The 21,054-nt window shown below is 43.1% G+C and overlaps 3 protein-coding genes across 14 annotated transcripts; 2 read left to right on the top strand and 1 right to left on the bottom strand.

The window, feature by feature from the left end:
* Window positions 1-9: 9 nt before the first annotated feature.
* On the bottom strand, window positions 10-6,362 carry eed (embryonic ectoderm development). Its single transcript, XM_070441908.1, is given in 18 exon segments — window positions 10-681; window positions 684-716; window positions 719-736; window positions 739-770; window positions 2,855-2,903; window positions 2,955-2,985; window positions 3,217-3,375; window positions 3,498-3,603; window positions 4,030-4,163; window positions 4,328-4,419; window positions 4,597-4,678; window positions 4,783-4,823; window positions 4,826-4,973; window positions 5,092-5,184; window positions 5,553-5,567; window positions 5,569-5,684; window positions 5,687-5,705; window positions 6,257-6,362. Coding segments are annotated over 18 exon segments (1,272 nt in total). The 5' UTR covers window positions 6,326-6,362; the 3' UTR covers window positions 10-646.
* Window positions 6,363-10,882: 4,520 nt separating this feature from the next.
* LOC112077987 (NF-kappa-B inhibitor zeta) lies at window positions 10,883-14,224 on the top strand. Its single transcript, XM_024144365.2, has 7 exons — window positions 10,883-11,232; window positions 11,347-11,371; window positions 11,472-11,568; window positions 12,502-12,837; window positions 13,373-13,478; window positions 13,689-14,133; window positions 14,184-14,224. The coding sequence occupies exons 4-6, from the start codon at window positions 12,758-12,760 to the stop codon at window positions 13,860-13,862; spliced, it is 360 nt and encodes a 119-aa protein (XP_024000133.1). The 5' UTR covers window positions 10,883-11,232; window positions 11,347-11,371; window positions 11,472-11,568; window positions 12,502-12,757; the 3' UTR covers window positions 13,863-14,133; window positions 14,184-14,224.
* A 128-nt stretch (window positions 14,225-14,352) lies between these two features.
* Window positions 14,353-19,960, top strand: LOC139022479 (NF-kappa-B inhibitor zeta-like). Of its 12 annotated transcripts, none has more exons than XR_011478396.1 (7): window positions 14,353-16,281; window positions 16,469-16,639; window positions 16,811-16,999; window positions 17,153-17,487; window positions 18,059-18,836; window positions 18,910-19,515; window positions 19,553-19,574. XR_011478396.1 is itself a non-coding variant. In XM_070441907.1 (7 exons), exons 2-4 carry the CDS (start codon window positions 16,505-16,507, stop codon window positions 17,467-17,469), a joined length of 393 nt encoding a protein of 130 aa, XP_070298008.1. In that variant the 5' UTR covers window positions 14,357-16,281; window positions 16,469-16,504; the 3' UTR covers window positions 17,470-17,487; window positions 18,059-18,836; window positions 18,910-18,965; window positions 19,574-19,960. The 12 variants fall into 12 exon arrangements, 9 of the variants coding, with proteins under 9 accessions (XP_070298008.1, XP_070298007.1, XP_070298006.1 ...); XR_011478395.1 differs by having other exon boundaries at window positions 16,811-17,091; XM_070441907.1 differs by having other exon boundaries at window positions 14,357-16,281; window positions 16,811-16,921; window positions 17,323-17,487; window positions 18,910-18,965; window positions 19,574-19,960.
* The last annotated feature ends 1,094 nt before the right edge of the window (window positions 19,961-21,054 follow it).

Below are 21,054 nucleotides of genomic sequence, written 5' to 3'. Positions count from 1 at the left end.
ACTACTTTATTCCATACATATTTAGCTTGCCTATACAAGCGGATCCTAGTTGCTTATTTTTTTTCATGTTGAAAACTTTCATTTATAGTGCATGAGATCACATATTGGGGCAGTTAACTAGAAGGTAGCACCCAACTCTCCCTCTACTCTTTTCTCCATGCATTCAGATGGCCTGGGCTTAGGGACCATATATTTACTTAACTTTTCAAGCTTCAGTACCTCGGAATGAGACAAGAAGCCTTTAAAAATAGCATTTTAAAGCGTGAATAGTAAGCAAAGGGGAACTAAATAGCAAGAAGAGGGAGAAATCTTGAAGGGCTCCAGGGTTGTAGTCTTGACTCTCCAACCTTCTCCAAATTGCGCCTTTTCACCCCCTCATGGATTTAATAAGGATGGCTGGTATAGTATAACCCGGAGAGGGACAAAAGGAAATAATTGGTGGGTTTCCAGATACACATTTTGTGCAGACCTGTAGCACCTCTTTGTCATGTTGGGAGTGGTTCCTGAGATGTTAAACAACACCTCCATTGAACAGATCTGATGCAGACTATACACAGAAAATGTGTACTGGAAAATGTTTCTGGTTCTGACAGCAAAGTGACTGGTCCGTCATAATAGAATTGGCTGCTCGTTGCCAATGTGGTCTTCATCGCAGGCGGTCCCAGCGCCAGATAGAGGCTCGTCGCAGACCGCGATCAGGATACTGCTGTCACGCTGAAGCTGGTCTGTCTGATGGAGAGGTGCATCTTGGGAGGGTGAGGATGGTGCACCTGAAACAGTGAGCCAGGTAGAATGTATTTGGTGAAACAGAAAGACAGTGTCTCCGAAGATAGTTTAGTTGTAACAAGATAGACCACGCCGTCATTTCAAATGGGAACAATTGAGTCAGTGGGCAGAACAAGCAAGGGGCTGGGCAGAGCAAGCATGAGCTGAGAGTCCTATTGGCGCGTTGTAGCATATATTTGCATATTGCTGTTAGGGAACGCCTACTTTGAAGTGCACATGTGCAAATAACTCAATTCGCCTTTGCACTCCTTTAAACAATGCCATTTATTTTTTACTTAAAGGGTAAAGTCTTTAAAACTTAGTCCACTCTGTTCGTAACAGATTGCAGCTTTGGAACAGAAAACTGTATTGAGATCAAAATGTTGAAAATGACACATTTGCAGAATGTCGTTCAAAATCCATCTTGCTCCAGCATCTCCCACTGCCGGCCATTGGCTTTCTCTAATGGAAACGCCAAGCGGATGCTTCACATTTATACATCCCGTGAAATATCTGTCTATTGTTCTGTGGCATCTCTGTCACAGCCCTGGAACATTATACATAACAAGGAGAGGAGTGCTCTACTGGCTTCACTTCTCTCAGGCAGTCTACCATCTAGGCATGGACCACTGCTTAGGAGGAGTGTATTGGTGGGGAGGTTGACTTTAACTTTGGCGGGTCCTCTACCTTCACGTACAGTGATCAAGTGAAATACATGTAGATCAACTAGTCATTTAAATACGTTTTGCTTTAGCTTAGTGGTAGTTGAACTAAATTCAATTATTGGTGTTTTCAGAATAACTTTTTAGCCAATTTCTTTTGTAAAAATAAAATATGGTAAAGTACACAAAAATGTCCTTTCTCAGACAGTCTGATGCTAATTTCTCATTGAACCATTTTGTTTGTTTAAAACCTCTTAGATTTAATCCCCTGTATGGGGGACGCGCAGTTCTGGACTGTTCTGATGACATTTTGGTGTACACAAGCGCCTGAACGCCATAGTGTTCTGTGCCTTATAGTGGCACAAAGACCCATTTTGTCTGCTCTCTGTTTCCCACTCTCTCAGTGGCGTGGACTCTGTGGGGTCTGAAACGTGACACTTTCATGTTCATAGGGAGTGACCTGTCATCATTCTCTGGCCAATCCAGACAAAGAATCGATTTCCTCTGAGCAAGTGAGCTGGGAAATGGCATTTGACAGTCTGAGTCCAGACGTTGTGGTTTCATCTCGCTGTGAACTTCAGCTGGATTTAGAGCTTTCAAAATAATTTAAAAAACACTAAATAATTTCATAGAATTGAAAGACGCGTTTTCTTGGTCCAACGGAGTTGTCAACGAGTCTGCACACATTTGAATGGTGTTCTGTGCTGCTCAGTGGACCTTAGATTCATATTTATTTTACTGTTAATGGGAAATCTTAATACTAAGTCGTTTAGAATTTGTTTGTTCATATTTGTACCATGTACTTGAGCTTGTGTTCTAAAAAGAGTACACCTCAAAGTTATAAACAACATTTACCAGAAAGGCTAGTTCCAGACCTTCTAAACTATACAACATTACCAGTTACTGTTTATGGCCATCATGAAAACATTTTTACATTTGGATATGTCTATTTAGGCAAAAATACAAATGTTACCCTATCATTAGGCTAAATTACAGATTGTTAACATACTGTATGATGATTATTTCACAAGTAGTTTGGATGTAGTGAACTACTTTTTCAAAGTAACTAGTTTGAAAAATAAACTTTATTTAGTGTAGCTTAACTTCTTCCAGTGTAAAGTAATTGGTAGCTTGAGAGTAGCTTCCCCAACACCACCACACGTGCAGTTTCCCTACGGACTCTTACTTTGCTTTGTGGGTCCTCACCCTGAGGTCCACACGTGCAGTTTCCTACGGACTCTTACTTTGCTTTGTGGGGTCCTCTACCTCGAGGTCCACACGTGCAGTTTCCCTACGGACTCTTACTTTGTTTGTGGGGGTCCTCTAACCGAGGTCCACACGTGCAGTTTCCCTACGGACTCTTACTTTGCTTTGTGGGGGTCCTCTACCTCGAGGTCCCACACGTGCAGTTTCCTACGGACTCTTACTTTGCTTTGTGGGGGTCCTCTACCTCGAGGTCCCACACGTGCAGTTTCCCTAGGACTCTTACTTTGCTTTGTGGGGTCCTCACCTCAGGTCCACACGTACAGTTTCCCACTTGGTTTCCCAGAGCCAACATCTGTCGGACAAGAAATGTGTTACTTCAATAATCAAACAAAACTATTGAGTTCAGACAACTTCCTATGTGGAGACACATTAAACAAAGTATAGTACTAAAACAACAAACTTGCATCTATTTAGTTATAAAGTTCCAACACCAAACCACTGTTTGCTTACAATACTGGGATGAACAGTAGCAGATAAGGGATTCACCCAAGCACAGACAACAAAGGGGAAATATCATCTTTACCTTCTGCCAGAAGTCCATGGAGAAACGCATGTACCAGATGTCACACTGGCTGTAGTCGAAGCGACCCAGGATTGTCACGTTGGACTCGTTTGGTTTGATGCGGTCAATATCGTCCTCCATCTTCCCTGGTTTCCAACACACGATAGCGTTCTCACACGACTGTTCAGGTCAGGAGAGGAACAGAACAAAGGAGTAGGGGTTATGAGGGTCACAATGGGATCCACAACCTAATAACAGAATGTGACGTATGTGTGTTTGAACAAAAAGATTCACAGTCTTACCTTGGATAAAATCAGATCTCCCAGCCAGCGTACACAGTCCACATAGTTCCTGTGGATGTCTCTGGTAGAGAAGTCAGGGAAGTGGATCTTCTGAGAGACCCATGGCCTGTAAGAAGAAGACAGAATCATCGGTTAAAGGAGCAAACATTTTCAAGTTGAAAATCAACAGTTCGGGGCGGCAGGTAGACTAGCAGTTAGAGCGTTGGGCCAGTAAACAAAAGGTTGCTGGATCGAATCCCTGAGTTGACAAGGTATAAATCTGTCGTTCTGCCCCTGAACAAGGCAGTTAACCCACTGTTCCTAGACCATCATTGTAAATAAGAATTTGTTCTTAACTGACTTGCCTAGTTAAAAAAAGGTMAAATAAAAAATGTGAGATTCTCACTGTATCCTGGCAACACTACTATTTTCCTTTTATGCAATTGTCCAGCCCTGTTTTTGAACGCGCTTTGCTGTGGATAAAAGTCTGCTGAATGACTGAAATTTACATGGGAATACACGTACGTTTGTTGCCCACAARCAATATTTTCACCTGTTTGTCTTGGAAGGGTTGTATTCATAGGACCCGTGAATGGCTTTCTGCATCCTCTCTGAGTTGATGGTCCAGAGCTTCAGAGAGTGGTCCATTCCACACGACATGATCTTCTCACCTAGCAGGTCAAAGTCCTGGCGCAGAGACATTTTTCATTATATCATTCATCTCTCATTTKTTTTTTTMTGTGATCCATATTGTATCGCCATTTTCAATGGTCACATACACATAGAAATCCCTGACTTCTATTGCTCAAGAAAGCCAGTAAGAGATGGTTGTGGCAGTGTCGTGTACTCACTGCGCTGAGGACTTCATCTCTATGTCCTTCTACACCTCCAAAGATGGCCACCAGTGTGTCTGTTTGGATGTTCCACAGACGAAGGGCGTGGTCTAAAGACAAAACACAAAGCTGATGAGATATTCACACAGTTGATTTTATGTTAAGTKATTCTGTTAATGATGTAAGTACATACAGATTATAAATCATTCCTAAATGTAAATCGTTTAGTTCTCAAAAGGTCAGGTCAGTTGAAAATATTAAGTCCCAGCTATGGTGTCTAGTTCTACCTTTGCTGACYGATAGCAGGAGGTTGGGGTCTCTGGGGTGAAACTTGAGCTCGTTGATGGCGTTCCCGTGACCCACATAGTGCTGCATTAAAAAACAATCATTAGAGAATGGCACAACTAACCCTCCCTATGCACAAATGTAAATTCCATCCTTAGTGTAATAAAACTATTTGGAAATTCACCCACCTTGATACACAGCATGGTGATGTGGTTGATCACCCGAATGATCCACGCGACCCGGCCACGGCCAGGAGGGGATGGCTTGTACTGGTGTCAAAGGTCCAGGCGCAGGTGTAAAAGTTCTCATCTGCATCGGCATCCACGTATGACTGCAGGAGTCGGATCTCTCCTTGGGAATGGCACTCGTACAGTGTTACCTGGTAAATTAAGGACATCACATAGTCAGCAGTGACAGGTGGCACATGAGTCTATTAACACCACATGAGTTGGCTATTACACTTTCAACATGGTTTATGTGATGCCAAAGATACTTACTCTGTTGCTCCCAACAGTAGCAAACACCAGCGGGTCTCCTTCTTTACTGTGCCAGTTGAACTGGACCCCAAATAATGGCTGGCCATGGTCCTCCTGTGTAAAGAACAAGTGAATTATGAGTTGAGCTCCTGGTCAAGGTGATGAGGTAGCCCTGCCTGCGACTTCAAAATCAGTGTGAACCTCGGCCCAAGTGGAAATTCCCTCTTGGTCTAATGGTCAAGACATTGGTTTCTGGCGTGGGAGACCTGGGTTCAGAGCCTACCTGTAACATCAGAACACCTTCATTCAGCTGTTTACAACTCACACAGTATCATATAAACAGCACGGTGCACACATACTTATAACAGGCATGCCAAGGCTGAGATTAGGACATTTCTGGAATCAAAATTAGGCCTATTGATAAGATGTGACATATCTGCAGTTGGAAATGATTGGAAATATTATTGATAAGATGGGCTCACCCTGAGGCTGTTGACCGCACTTGAAGGAGTATTTGCACTTCTTTGATTTCCACTTGCCCTTGCCCCAGCTCTTCCTGCCTGGAGCATTGGCTGTGTTGGTGGGTGTGTCTGGGCGCTCCACATTGGTCCCATCTCAACGCTGACAGCATCATCCTACAAACACAAATTATGCAACATGAGATGGGGTTGGTTGTGGTTGATGGGTTTGCACCTGCAATGGATGTTCTGCACCCCCTGTTTTCGACTACACTGGTGTCAGAAGTGGGATGGCTACCATGAGGGGCTTGAATAGATAGAAAGCTAAACTGACAACTGGCTAATGATTATCTACTTGGACAATCCCAGAAGGGTCCATAGCATGATAGCTAACACTACCTAGAGAGCATAACTAGCCAGCTAGCTATTTTAGGTGGAGGCCCTTTGCAGTGTTGCCTCGAATCCCTTGCTCGTTGAATGATCCTTTTCTTATTTCCTGTTCTGGAATGTTTGAAGGGAAAGCACCAACAACTATAAGCTAAAAATACAAATCTAGGCCTAGATGAAACAAAGGGAAAGGCCCAGCTATCATCACGAACTCCAAAATCAACTACCAGTCGCTTGCTAGTTAGCCTAATTTTCATAGCTAGAAAGCTAACATTAGCTACTTAGCTAGCTAACCATTTTTCATGTCCGCGCCGATACAAACAGAACAAAACCGAATTTACATTCTCATCTGCAGAGAGATCGGGATTACTGTTTTCATCACTGCTCAGCTTCTGCTTTTTTGTCGGCATCTCCTTTCCCGCTTCGATAGGGGTCTCGGACAGTTTCTCTCCTCATCTTCTGTCCTTCTCAGATTCAATCATAGCGCGATCGCGGAGAATAACTTCCGGGTCTCTTATTTCCTTTGGTCTTACAATAAAAGTCCCACACGTACCGGAAATAGTATAGTCAAGCCAGAGACGGAAGAGGAAGCAAGACACCCTGCTCGCCGTTTTTTTCTGGTTCAATAAAAGCCAATGAACTAAGTAGACCAGACCCAGCTGCTATTGCATTGGTGTCTATGGGAGACACCCGTTAATTAAGTAGACCCGGAACCAATGACCATACATACATGGTCACTGTGTTGGGGCGGTAGGTAGCTGGATTTAGCCCACTGCAGTAAAAGGTTAAACAAGTTAACATTCACAAGGCTGCAGGGCTAGATAGATTACCAGGACGCATACTTCACTGACATTTTCACCCTGTCTGACCAGTTTCTTTAAATCAAATCAAAATTTCTTTGTCACATACACGTGTTTAGCAGATTGTTATTGCGGGTGTAGCGAAACTCTGTGTTTCTAGCTCCAACAGTGCAGTAATATCTAACAAGTATATTAACAATACACAGAATCTAAAGTAAAGGAATGGAATTAAGAATATAAATATTTTGGACAAGCATGTCAGAGCGGCATAGACTAAGATACAGTAGAAATGAGGATAGAAAAGTATATACATATGAGATGAGTAATGCAAAATATATAAACATTATTAAAGTGACTGATGTTCCATTATTAAAGTGGCCAGTGATTTCAAGTCTATGTATATAGGGCGCAGCCTCTAATGTGCTAGTGATGGCTGTTTAACAGTCTGATGGCCTTTGAGATAGAACTGTTTTTCAGTCTCTCGGTCTCAGCTTTGATGCAACCTGTACTGACCTCACCTTCTGGATGTAGCGGGTGAACAGCGTGGCTCGGGTAGTTGTTGTCCTTGATTATCTTTTTGGCCTTCCTGTGACATCGGGTGCTGTAGGTGTCCTGGAGGGCAGGTAGCTTCCCCCGGTGATGCGTTGGGAAGACCGCACCACCCTCTGGAGAGCCCTGCGGTTGCAGGCGGTGCAGTTGCCGTACGGCGGTGATACAGCCCGACAGGATGCTCTCAATTGTGCACCTGTAAAAGTTTGTGAGGGTTTTACGTAACATTTCAAGCAAACACATAGTCCCCTGTGCCTAAGAACACCAAGCCGTAGCACACATCTGTAGCCCTGAAATGCTTTGAAGGCTGGTAATGGCTCATATCCATACCACCATCCAGGAAACCCTGGACTCACTCCAATTCACATACCGCCCCAACAGATCCACAGATCAGCAATCTCTATTGCACTCCACACTGCCCTTTCCCACTGGACAAAAGGAACACCTACGTGAGAATGCTGTTTATTGACTACAGCTCAGCGTTCAACCATGTTCCCTCCAAGCTCATCACTGAGCTAAGGACCCTGCGACTGAACACCTGCCTCTGCAACTGGATGCTGGTCTTCCTGACGGGTCGCCCCCAGGATGTGAGGGTAGGCAACAATACATCCACCACACTGACTCAACACGAGGGTCTGGGGTGCGTGCTCAGTCGCCTCCTGTACTCCCTGTTCACCCATGACTGTGTGGCCGCGCACGACTCCAACGCCATTATTAAGATTGCCGACTACGAGACGGTGGTAGGCCTAATCACGATGACGGTGAGACAGCCTATAGGGAGGAGGTCAGAGACCGGGCAGTGTGTTTCAGGATAAACAACCTCTCCCTCAATGTGGGCAAGAACAAAGGTGCTGATCGTGGACTACATGAAATGAGGGCCGAACAGCCCCATTCACATCGACGGGGCGTGTAGTGGAGCGGGTCGAGAGCTTCACAGTTCCTTGGTGTCCACATCACTAAGGACTCATCATGGTCCACAACACACCAACACAGTTGTGAAGAGGCACGACAATGCCTCTTCCCCCTCAGGGGCCGAAAAGATTTGGCATGGGCCCTCAGCTCTTAAAGAGGATCTGAGGGCATCTTGACTGGCTGCATCCCCGCTTGTTATAGCAACTGCTCGGCATCTGACTGCAAGGCGCTACAGAGGGAAGTGCATACGGCCAGTCCCTCACTGGGGCCAAACTCCCTGCCATCCAGGACCTCTATCCAGGCGGTGTCAGAGGAAGGCCCTAAAATAGTCAAAAACTCCAACCACCTAAGGTATAGACTGTTTCTCTCTACTACCACACGGCAAGCGGTAGCAGAGCGCCAAGTCTGTGACCAAAAGGCTCCTGAACAGCTTCTACCCCCAAGCCATACGACTGCTGAACAGTTAATCAAATGGCCACCTGGACTATCTACACTGACCCCTTTATTATTTATTCACCTTCATTGTTTTGCACTGACTCCCTTGCACTGGCTCTACTACGCACACTCACTAGACTCTACCACATGCTCACATACTAGACTGACACTCCAACTAACACACACACAACCACACACTCACACATAGACACACATTCACACTTCACATATGCTGCTGCTACTGTTATTATATACCCTGATTGCCTATCACTTTACCCTTACCACAGGTAATACTGTATTACTCATTACTCAACTACCTCGTACCCCGGCACATTGACTCCATACTGGTACTCCTTGTATACAGCCTCAATATGTGTTTTATTGTTTTACTATTTCCTTTTTTATTTAGCAAAAATGTGTCTTACTTTTAACTCGGCACTGTTGGGAATGGACTCATAAGTATTTCACTGTAAAGTCTACACCTGTTGATTTTCGGTGCATGTGACCAATACAATTGTATTAGTTGAACTGACCATTTTTTTTCAATGGTTTTCTTTGGTCTAGCCTACATCTTGTGAGCTTGGCTCACATGGTGTCAGAGGTGGGATGGTGACTTTATGCCCACTTCTGTGAAAATGGACAATAAAGATTGTATTCTATTCTATTTATGGGCTCTGTTCAGCTTTGCTCTGTTCCGGTATAGGCTACTTTTGTAGAACGTCCTCGGGCAGATCTGGAACGCGCCAATGCGTAATTCAAGTTGGTTACAAGCGCGCTCGCTTTTGTGCGCTCCTGAAGGTACAGTAGTCACATGATCCAAACGGGAACAAACTCCATTAGAACTCTTGATAGTGCATACATAGTGATCTAGCTCTGAGCGCAACATGATAATCGACAGAATTATCGAGAACGGCCTGAATCTTGTGCATCCAGGGACTGTTGTGCGAGCCCCGTGTATTTGGGGTCTTTTACCAGGATACCTCACCTGCAACGGAGTCAACAACTCTCTCTTGTGCGCCAAAGAGTTGGATGGCTGGGGAAATTTTGGGAGCCCGACTCCGCCAACTGCAGAACGTGCCACAACGGTAAAATAAACCCTTACTTTTAGAAATCAATATACATATTTGAATTGTTGTTAACTTTTCCTCTAAGCAGAATATTGTGTTAATAATGATAGGCAGGCTACTTTATATTATCAATAGTATTATTGAAGTTAATGGTTACTTCCTTATTAGCCTACTTCTGGAACACCGAAAAGAACATTGTGTTAGTGACACGGAGGATTACTGATCATGGGCAGTGGTGGAAAAATTACCCAATTGTCATACTTGAGTAAAAGTAAAGATACCTTCATAGAAAATAACTCAAGAAAAGTCAGTCACCCAGTAAAATCCTATTTGAGTAAAAGTTTAAGTATTTGGTTTTAAATATACTTAAGTATCAAAAGGAAATGTAATTGGTAAAATATAGTTAAGTATCAAAAGTAAAAGTATAAGTAATTAGAAATTCCTTACATTAAGCAAACCAGATTTTTTTATTTTTATTTTTTTAATTACGGATAGCCAGGGGCACGCTCCCACATAGACATAATTTACAAACGAAGCATGTAGTTAGTGAGTCTGCCAGATCAGAGGCGGTAGGGATAACTAGGAATGTTCTCTTGAGAAGTGTGTGAATAGACCATTTTCCTGTCCTGCTAAGCATTCCAAATGTAACGAGTACTTTTTGCTGTCAGGGAAATGTATGGAGTAAAAAGTACATCATTTTCTTTAGGAATGTAGTAAAGTAAAAGCTGTCAAAAAATATAAAAAGTAAAGTACAGATACCCCAAAACGATTATGTAGTAGTTTTAAGTATTTTTTTACTTAAGCACTTTACACCACTGATCATGGTTAGACCCTAAATCATAGTTAGACCTATAATAGCTCTGTACAATGGAAGCGCAAGGTAGATCAATTGTGCTATTTGAATGGCAGAGGCAAGTAAACAGTTAGTGTCATTTGGTGAATGTTGTAGATAACAGTGGGGAATCGGGGAAGTGTAAGGTCGCGTTCCAGGTCGTCTTGCCCATTTTAGAATGTTTCTTTATACACTGCAGTATGAAGGTGTGTTTCTGAGTCGTTAGAATACCTGACATTCTGATGTTGTTCTGAGACAGTTCTCCAGACATAATGAGATCTAATCCTCTGTGCAGATCAAGCAACTCAACGACTATATGGACATGCCTCTTTTTGTAGCTTCCACGCCTATTGAATACAATGGAGTATTTGAGCTCCTGTGCTTGAACTTGGCAGGAAGAGTTCCAGGAACTGTATTCATGTATCCTACCACTATAGATATATAAATCATCAAGGGCTTTTTGCAAAGTAACATTTTATGGATTGCTGAGTGTACTTTTAACAACCAATTCAACACAAACACTTTTGCCTCAATAGCAAACTAATCAAAGTAGTGTTTATTTCAAACTTGTCTTGGATCAAAGATTCTCATCGGTCCTATTTATACCTGTTGCAGAGTGTTCCATGAGTGAGGTGCAGTCTTTGGCCGTTTCCAAGGTGTGCGGGTGAAGAAACAGTGAAAGAACTCATCATGCAGAAGCGCCTTGCAACCAAAATGTACAGGTAAATTAAATGATGTTATTGTTCTGCTAGTTTGTGTAAATATTATGGTTAGCTTGCATATATTTAGCTTATATCTGTCCATATTTTCATATCTCTGTTTTTCTTCATGTCCAGCAACACTCTGAGGGAGAATACACAGGTAATATTAACGTTTATCGACACACATTATCCAGAAATACTGTAGATACAGCACATTATAATATCATGTGCAAATGTTTTTTTTGTTGGTTATCATGTAGAGTTGACCTCCCTTCTTCAAGGGCATAAGAGGACTGTGGACTTCAGCTTGATAACCGATTCACCTGCTAAAAGACTTGCTACTGCAAAGGAATCCTGGTAATTGTATGCTTTTGGTTATAACGTTATTTAAGTGAGTCCCTCTAACTTTTCCCACGTTCTTTGTGTTCAGGCTAGGATTGGTTTCATAGACCCAGGTTAATAAATCCAGGGATATTCCTCTGGTTTAGCTAATGAAGAACTAGTGAAAACCACAAACTCTCATGCAGTTCACGTTGTTATAGCTACAAACTATATTGTGTGATATGACAGACCACTTCAATCCGTAGCCCAATTCCATTTCTCCTTTCTGTGTAGTCTGATGTCACTTCACTTGCTCAGTTCCCTCCGGGTAAACCCCAGTGAGACTCAGAGTTACCGCCTCCACCCTGAGGGCTATTCCAGAACTCAAAATTAGGAATACAGTTTGGCAATGTTATCATCATATAGATTATTAGGTTTCGCATGTGTGTCTCATATAAACGCTGCTGTTTTGGAGTGAACTGAGGGAGTGGAAGGAACCCAACTACAAATATCTTTCTTCCTTATTGTTTACCTTTCATCGAGGAAATGTAGTTAGCAGCAATCCCAATCAGCAGTTGAAACAATAACAAAGCGTTCTCGTTCTAAACCTCTGAGGATTGCACAGGAGAAATGTAACCACTCTCAAATGTATAGACTGAGCTATGGATGTAAGGACTGACCATCCATGATATCAAATGATAGTTTAACCATGCTGTATCACATCCGGACGTAATCGGGAGTCCCATAGGGCTGCGCACAATTGGCCCAGTGTCGTTCGAGTTTGGCCGGGGTAGGCCGTCATTGTAAATAAGAATTTGTTCTTATCTGACTTGCCTAGTTAAATAAAGGTTAAATATAAAATTTCAAAAAAAATCAATGGGTACATACAGTTCATTTATAAGTCCAAAAACGGATGTATCGACTGCAGATGACCCCTTTTTAAGTATTTATCATCCACTTCTCTTTCAGACTCTGAGCCTCCAGAGGGAAGCACACTGGACATTGACTTCATGGAACTTGGATATGAGTCCATGAAATCAGAGACCTCCCACAAGAGACCCTCCCTGACCCTTCAGCCTCATCGACTATCAGTCCCTCTACCTCAAACCCACTGCCACATGCAATGGAAACTCCTATGTCCCCCAGCCTTTCATAGCCCCGCTAACCCAAAGGGTGTTTGGCCATTGGCTCAGTTTGCTGAAGGGGAGCCGATGTCCTTCTTTCAATGGCAGATACAACAGGAAGAGGAGAAGTTGGCAGGCCTCACCCCGAGATGCTCACAAGCCAGGATAATGATGGAGACACGTCAGTTTTGGTGTATTCATCAACCCGTTGTATACATTTGCCTTTTTAGTCTAAGCCACTATGCATACTCAACTCAGTTATTTTTCTAACCCAGTGGCCTCCAACTCTGGTCCTGGGAGGTACGGGTGTGCAGGGTTTTGTTCCAGCCTAGCACAGTATTTGAACACAAACCTGCCACACCCTGTAGCTCTCCAGGAACAAGGATGTTAGTGACCACTGTTCTAATCCATCATGTGACCTATGCTTGCCAGACATTTATACCTTAGAAAAAAGCTGCTATCTAGAACCTAAAAGGATTCTTCGGTTGTCCCAATAGGAGAACCCTTTGATGAACCCCTTTTGGTTCCATATAGAACACTTTTGGTCCCAAGTAGAACTCTTCCACAGAGGGTTCTACATGGAACCCAAAAGGGTTCTACCTGTAACCAAAAAGGGTTCTATATGGAACCAAAGTAAGTTCTCCTATGGGAGAGCCGAAGAACCCCTTTGGAACCCTTTTATCTTAGTGTAGATTGTTTTATCTCTGTGTTGCCAGATTCTTGCACATAACTGTGGCACAGGGCAGAAGGGCTCTAGCTTATGTGCTGGCCAGCAAGATGGCTACTGTCGGCATGCTGGATATGAAGGAGCACAATGGCCAGGTAAGGATATACATCCTCACGCCCAATTCTAAATGGACCCCTAGCCCCAGAGACTTCTGCCACACACACACAGACTAGTGCCTAGGAGCTAGTGGCTATGGGTTGATTTGGAATTGGTCACAAGGGTGCAGTTATGATTACAACTGGGATATCATCTGAAAAGGAGGATTTTCAACATTTGATCTTTTTTGTCTTTTGTTTTGTACCCAGAGTGCCCTTCAGTTGAGCGTTGCAGCCAATCAACATCTGATAGTGCAGGACCTGTTGGTCCAGGGGCTCAGATCAACACCACTGACTGCTGGGGCGCTCCCCTCTGCATGTGTGTGCAGAGAGGGCCACGCTCTCACTCTCAGGTCTTTGACTTCCCACTGTGGCACATACTAAGAGTGTGATGTGATATGAATAGGGGCTGTGGATTTGAACTGACCATGTCATGTTCTGGCCTTATAACTTGTATTTCACAACTTCTGTTTGAGGCATCACTGCAGTCAGTCAACCTTAGCAGTTAGATAACCCAGTGCTCCTCAGTGGCGCAGCGGTCTAAGGCACTGCATCTCAGTGCTAGAGGTGTCACTACAGAACCTGGTTTGATCCCAGGCTGTATCACAACCGGCCGTGATCGGGAGTCCCATAGGGCGGCGTACAATTGGCCAGCGTCGTCCGGGGTAGGGGAGGGTTTTCCGGGTTAGGGGAGGGTTAGGGGAGGGTTTTCCGGGTTAGGGGAGGGTTTTCCGGGTTAGGGAGGGTTTTCCGGGTTAGGGAGGGTTGGCGGGTAGGGGAGGTTTGGCCGGGTAGGGAGGGTTTGGCCGGGGTAGGGAGGGTTTGGCCGGGTAGGGGAGGTTTGGCCGGGTTAGGGAGGTTTTCCGGGTTAGGGGAGGGTTTTTCGAGGCAGGCCTCATTATGAAATAAGAATTTGTTCTTTAACTGACTATCCTAGTTAAATGAAGGTTAAATAAAGTAAATACAAATAAAAGATAGTTAAGTCAGGGAAGTGTCATGCACATAGACCAGTGTAGGCAATACAGTGACTAAGGTCTGGTTTCAGTGATGGACTCTTTTGGTATAGAGGAACTGCCTACGTCACTACTTTATCAGCTTGAATAAAATACTAAATAGTAGCTAGCAATATGGAGATCACAGAGGTTATTTTTAATGAGTGCATTTCACAAGTGGCTAGTTTGCATCATCTACCTGAACTAAAACAACTGCAAAGGTTGTGCCTGCAAACTTTGGTTTTGAATCACGTTGTTCTGACATGTCTGCCTCTGGATTTGTGAGGCAAATCCCCAGATGTATTTTTCCCCTTATCAATGTAGGCAGTGACTTAGTTCTTCTTTGCCAATAGAGTCCATCGTTGAAACCACATCCTAGTCGCTGTGTTGCCTAGGGTCGGGTTTTCACAACTAAAGTGAACATACCTCATCATACAGAGACTATGGTATGAAAGGTCTGAAAACATGATGATTGTTGAACACAATCTCTGTTTCTCTTATTATTATTATTATAATACATAAGGGTTTGGCAACTTTAATCAACATCTTGGCACTAGAGGAAGGAAATAGTGGTTGGAAGAGAAGTCAGGGAAAACACTGAGCCGTGGGGATGGGAGTTCTCTCTTTTAATAACACTGGTTGCCAATCACAGCAAACAAAGTTAACGTTTTTATCAGGAGCCTTGTGTTTGTTAATGTATGAATAGTCCTCCATTCTCCACTATGGGATAAGAGTTGTTTCCTCACTCTGAAGAAATATGCCACTAAAAAAGCTAGGTTTATGATCACCCTGAACAACGATCCATTTATGACTTCACCAGATGACTTGAACATAGTCTGATACACTATATCATCTGGACTGTGCAACCTTGGTTTTCAGGGTATTTTACCCCCGCTAGTTACAAGAAGTAAAACCACAGGTTGGTTGTCAATGGTCGATTGTTTTAGGCTTCCAGTATATGGTAATAAGGCAGAAAGAATGATTTCCCCCCTGCACGCTCATGCCCAAATACAAAAAAGTGTAGGGAACTCAGGTGCTGTATGCACAATCAGAAGAGATCTGTCAGCAACTTTCTGATGCCATTTTGATAAGAATCTATGCAAATTTGGCTCATGACTCAATGAATGGATTTATAGGTCTCACTGAAACTTTACCATCTTGATATCTGTGATAAACTGTGACCTTTTCAGTTTATCTTTCAATTGGAATTTTGTCTCACTGTGTTTGATGTTCCTCCTGACTTGGAATGTTTTTTTGTGTCCCATAGCGATAGTTGTTCTGTATCGGGTTAGATCGCAGGCAGTGACTTCCTCATCGGCTCATAACAGATATACAGCCAGCCAATCACAGAGCATTTCCTCAAAACACACTGGGACAAAATCCCCTTTCTTCGAAAAACTGGTTTAACAACAGATGTGCTTCTGATAAGAGGCAAATGCACTCCCAGCCTATCAAACATTAACCGTCAACAGAACATGGCACGCTAACCTCCCAATCATTAACGCCTATTAATCTGTTACTCAACAATGAATGGCTGGCATCTACTATCTCTTTTAGATCTCTAGAACTAAACATTGACACTGTCGTCGTTAGCGATGACATGTTTACCATGACTAGCTAATTCCACAGTTGTACCTTAACACAAGTGTGTGTGTGTGTGTGTGTGTAAATTTAAATCAAAAGTTTTCCTGTTCTGCCCTTTATCCCCTGTTTAACATTTTCCTTCACACGCTCTCTCTTCCCGTAGACCATCCAAAGAGCTCTGAAGGGTAAAGGACAGGAGCTTAATGTGGAAGAAGTCAACTATGATGGTGAGTCAGAGTTGCTCAGAACTATGACCTGTCAGGATTGCTCATAATCCTCTATACAATAAAACAGGTGAGGCAACCTGTGTCTCAACCCAAGGCTGAGTCACAAACTACGACAGTCAACATTATTTAATCGTCATAACGGCAAAATAAATCACTCCCCAATGCTTCAACCTGCTTTTCTCTCCAGGCCTAACTCCTCTTCAGACAGCGGTCCGGTCTCACAATGCGGTTGTCCAGGAGTTGGGCCATATGGCGGCACCCCCCAGTCCCTGGGGTGGTGGAGTTGATTCAGAGAAGGAAGCTACTGGGGCAGTGTGTCAACACACTGCTGCTCATGGGAGCCTCCTGTGCAACTAAGGTGAGTTTGAGTAGCCTGGTCCCAAATCTGTCTGATGCGTTGTCAACTCCATCATAAACAGATCTGGAACCAGGCTAGAGGTTGAGAATCTTTCATTTATAATTTTTGCGTATCATTCTTTGGCAGCATAGCCCATTCCATACAGTCTGACCGTACTGTCTTTTCCAACAGGATCATAAAAGTGGCCGCACCTCCCTGCACATGGCTTCTCAGGAGGCCAATGTGGAGCTTTTACGCATCTTCCTCGACCAGCCAGACTCTCTGTCTATCGTCAATGTCAAGGTGAGATACTACTACATTACCTAATGTCAAGGTGAGATACTGCTACAGTACATAATGTCAAGGTGAGATACTGCTACAGTACATAAGTCACGGTGAGATACTGCTACAGTACATAATGTCACGGTGAGTTACTGCTACAGTACATAATGTCACGGTGAGATACTGCTACAGTACTAATGTCAGGTGAGATACTGCTACAGTACATAATGTCAAAGTGAGATACTGCTACAGTAACATAATGTCAAGGTGAGGTATCGCCTCTCTCTGGAAAACACACGTACATGATAACCTATCAGCGTGCTGGCTCAAATCTGAGCTGACAAACAGTTCCATTGTTCATTGTTTTTTGGTCATCAGGAGGTAAGTTAACTAAACCCTCTAACATGAGTTCTGTCTACCAGTCATTCAGTGGAAACACAGCACTGCACTTTGCCAGTTCTGTGCATGGTCGCGTGACTCAGGTAGATGCTGTGAAGCTGCTGATGAGGAGAGGGGCTGACCCCAGCTCCAAGACCTGGAGAATGGCAGCCTGCCCAGCTGGTGGCTGAAGGCCCGTCGGAGACCAGGTGAATAATGCCCCAAAATGGTTCTTCGGGTGTCCCCTTCTGTAGAAATGGTTCTACACGGAACCCAAAAAGGTTCTACCTGGAACCAAAAAGGTTCAAACATGGAACCAAAAAGGGTTCTCCTATGGGATAGCCGAATAACCTTTTTAGGTTCTAGATAGTACCTTTTTTTTCTAAGAGTGTAAGCCGTCCATGATCGTGCAGGGTACAAAAGTACAGCATGGTTCTACGTTGATGCCATTGCTGGAAAAAAATCTCTAAGATACCAGCAACAGTTGAACCCTCCCTCTGTGGGAGCATTTAATGGTGTTTGTATCTATCTTCTTGGGAATATTCCCATGTGTTGTTTTACTATCATGTAATCATTCTTTAACCAGGCAAGTCGACTGAGAACCTTTTATCAATTACTATTAAGGCCTGGTTAAGACGCAAACACAGAGACGCAGTAAAACAGAACATGAAGAATACACAAAAGTTCAAGTGTTAGACTGGCAGACATTCAAAAACACACACACACACTTCAACAAGATGGGACGGTATTGCAATATGTGCCTCTGGTTGTTTCTCTTAGGTGCGGCGTATCCTGAAGGGGAAAGGCTACCAGGCCCGTTCTGCTGCCAGTAGGATGTGATCTCCTGTCCAGAAACACTGTCAGTCAGACAGTCTACGTAGAAATGATTTGCATCGTATGTATGGCAGATGTAGTTGTTTCAATGAAACAGTGAATGTTGTTCGCTACAGTGTAGTGTATTTTGAGGTAACATGTGATCTTCTACCTTAAAGGGCAATCTGCAGTTGTTACATCCATTTTTGGACTTGTAAATTTTAATATGTACTTGGAGAATATAATCATTCATCATGAGCTTAGTTCAAATGTCGTACCCCATCAGATCCAAAATATATAAGCTTGTTTTACTCCAATGTTTGTAACAAAGTACATGGAAACAAAACACTATAAACAGCTTCAAAATATGGTTCAAACTATAACTGTTGATAATCATGGATGGTTACTCCTTAGCCGTGTCTATGAATTTGAGTGTTAACATTTCTCTAGCCCCATCCTCAGCTTTTTACTGAAACGGGCAGGGAATACGCTTTGTTTTTGTTTCATGCTGATGCTGCTTTAAGGAATGACGCCTGAAGGGGTTTTTACCACTAAACACTTTGGGTTGACTCATCTGTAATGCCGGTGTGAAACACTTGAGCTGGAATGTGCATTGTAGTAGGGCTCGACCACATAGTAACAGTGTAATGCAGCTAGGGCTTCGACCACATAGTAACAGTGTAATGTAGCTAGGGCTTCGACCACATAGTAACAGTGTAATGTAGCTAGGGCTTCGACCCACATAGTAACAGTGTAATGTCATCTAGGGCTTGCCACATAGTAACAGTGTAATGTAGCTAGGGCTCGACCACATATAGTAACAGTGTAATGTATCTAGGGCTTGACCACATAGTAACAGTGTAATGTATCTAGGGCTTCGACCACATAGTAACAGTGTATGTATCTAGGGCTTGACCACATAGTAAACAGTGTAATGTAGCTAGGGCTTCGACCACATAGTAACAGTGTATGTATCTAGGGGCTTTGACCACATAGTAACAGTGTAATGCAGCTAGGGCTTCCCGACCACATAGTAACAGTGTAATGCAGCTAGGCTTCGACCACATAGTAACAGTGTAATGCAGCTAGGGCTGACCACATAGTAACAGTGTAATGCAGCTAGGGCTCGACCAATAGTAACAGTGTAATGTATCTAGGGCTTTGACACATAGTAACAGTGTAATGTATCTAGGGCTTGACCACATAGTAACAGTGTAATTGCCAGCTAGAGGCTTCGACCACATAGTAACAGTGTAATGCAGCTAGGGCTTGACCACATAGTAACAGTGTAATGCAGCTAGGGCTCGACCACATAGTAACAGTGTAATGCAGGCTAGGGCTTCGACCACATAGTAACAGTGTAATGCAGCTAGGGCTTTGACCACATAGTAACAGTGTAATGCTAATCTAGGGTCGACCACATAGTAAACAGTGTAATGCAGCTAGGGTTGACCACATAAGTAAACAGTGTAATGTATCTAGGCTTGACCACATACCAGTAACCTGAAGAGAATTGCTCAGTTTTTTTGAATTTCTTGGAGGTTCTGGTACGGTGGCAGCATTGGGGTCTTGCCTTAATTTTAAATGTGTATTTTCATTTACTTTATAAATAAATGAAAATAAATCATGAGTTGGCTAGTGTCACAAATAATGGGGTCATTGAGTATGCTAAATAACTATGGTGATGTCATTGAGTTCCTGCATATTTTGCTTTAGTACCCATCTCAATTATATACTGTACCATGGAGATGAAATGTTAGTACAATATTCAGATTTGTAATTTGTTTATAATTGATCTCTTTTGGAATGTAAATATAGGATTTATGTATTATCACCAAATTTGTTTACAATAAATACAATTGATTTGAACTACGCTGCCTGAAACATTACTTTATAAGGGTATATTATAACCACCAGCAGTCATAGGTAAGGAAGAAGAATGCCAACACACTGGTAGAACTTGGGATAGGTTTTATCAAAGCACAGAAGAAAATAAACTGAATTACAGACAGGATATAAGTTGAAGAGGCATTATTCAGGCAACAGTTACCCATCAGTCAACTATTTTATAATGAACTGTTTCACCAAAAAAATGAGGCCGCAACATAGAAAATCAGGAGACAGAAATGGCTTTAGGTCTATTTGATAATGACAGACTACAGTCAGACCACACAGAAATCATATTCTTGATTAACACAAAATGAATCAGGAAAGGTCACATGATCTCGGTCAATCTAACTCAACCAGCAGGGAGACATTGCGTCCCCCTGCCATCTTAGGCAGAACGTTCTGTTGCTCTAGTCTCTGAATTCAGAATCTTGGTGATGGGAGCCCATTGTTATTTCAAGGACAGAATACTATTGAGATGTCCATCCATGGGCAAATGATGCTGGCTACAATGCTGCTGCTAACAGCTCAGCCGAGTGTTTCTGTAGGTGCCTGTTGAGGTGTGTGCGGCGGGTGTAGCTCTTGTCACAGTGAGGACAGGGGTACGGACGCACTCCAGAGTGAGTCAACAGGTGCTTCTTCAGATCAAACTTCCTCTTCAGGCTCTTCCCACACTCTGGACAAGAGAACGGCTTCTCACCTGAGGGACGGGACAGTATTTAGGACTATAAATCAAGATTACACAGAGTTACTTCAGATTACACAGAACTACGATTAAATTGTTAGTTTTATTATCATCGATCACAAATGTATAAACGCACTGCTTATGTCCTGCATCACATATATGAAAGTACAAACATGTTTAGCATTTCTTGGACAAATGACAACAGTATCATTCATATACACCATATAGTTGTTAAATCAACYGCCCCCTTAAAGGGATACTTCGGGATGTTGTCCCTTTATCTACTTCCCCAGAGTCGGATGAACTCGTGGATATTATTATGTCTCTGTGTCCAGTATGAAGGAAGTTAGAGGTAGTTTCGTGAGCCAATGCTAACTAGCATTAGCGGAAT

This window comes from Salvelinus sp. IW2-2015, unplaced genomic scaffold (assembly GCF_002910315.2).
Source record: "Salvelinus sp. IW2-2015 unplaced genomic scaffold, ASM291031v2 Un_scaffold5126, whole genome shotgun sequence".
Classification (NCBI taxonomy): Eukaryota; Metazoa; Chordata; class Actinopteri; order Salmoniformes; family Salmonidae; genus Salvelinus; species Salvelinus sp. IW2-2015.
This window is presented reverse-complemented; position numbering and strand designations above follow the sequence as displayed.

What these genes read in the sequence shown, in the direction of transcription:
- LOC112077987 (XM_024144365.2), top strand. Translation starts at nt 12,758, where the DNA reads ATGGCAGATACAACAGGAAGAGGAGAAGTTGGCAGGCCTCACCCCGAG. An exon ending in CAGGATAATGATGGAGACAC is followed by an intron (nt 12,838 to 13,372) that starts GTCAGTTTTGGT and finishes CTGTGTTGCCAG; the next exon opens with ATTCTTGCACATAACTGTGG. An exon ending in TGAAGGAGCACAATGGCCAG is followed by an intron (nt 13,479 to 13,688) that starts GTAAGGATATAC and finishes TTTTGTACCCAG; the next exon opens with AGTGCCCTTCAGTTGAGCGT.
- LOC139022479 (XM_070441907.1), top strand. Translation starts at nt 16,505, where the DNA reads ATGCGGTTGTCCAGGAGTTGGGCCATATGGCGGCACCCCCCAGTCCCT. An exon ending in GAGCCTCCTGTGCAACTAAG is followed by an intron (nt 16,640 to 16,810) that starts GTGAGTTTGAGT and finishes CTTTTCCAACAG; the next exon opens with GATCATAAAAGTGGCCGCAC. An exon ending in TGTCTATCGTCAATGTCAAG is followed by an intron (nt 16,922 to 17,322) that starts GTGAGATACTAC and finishes TCTGTCTACCAG; the next exon opens with TCATTCAGTGGAAACACAGC.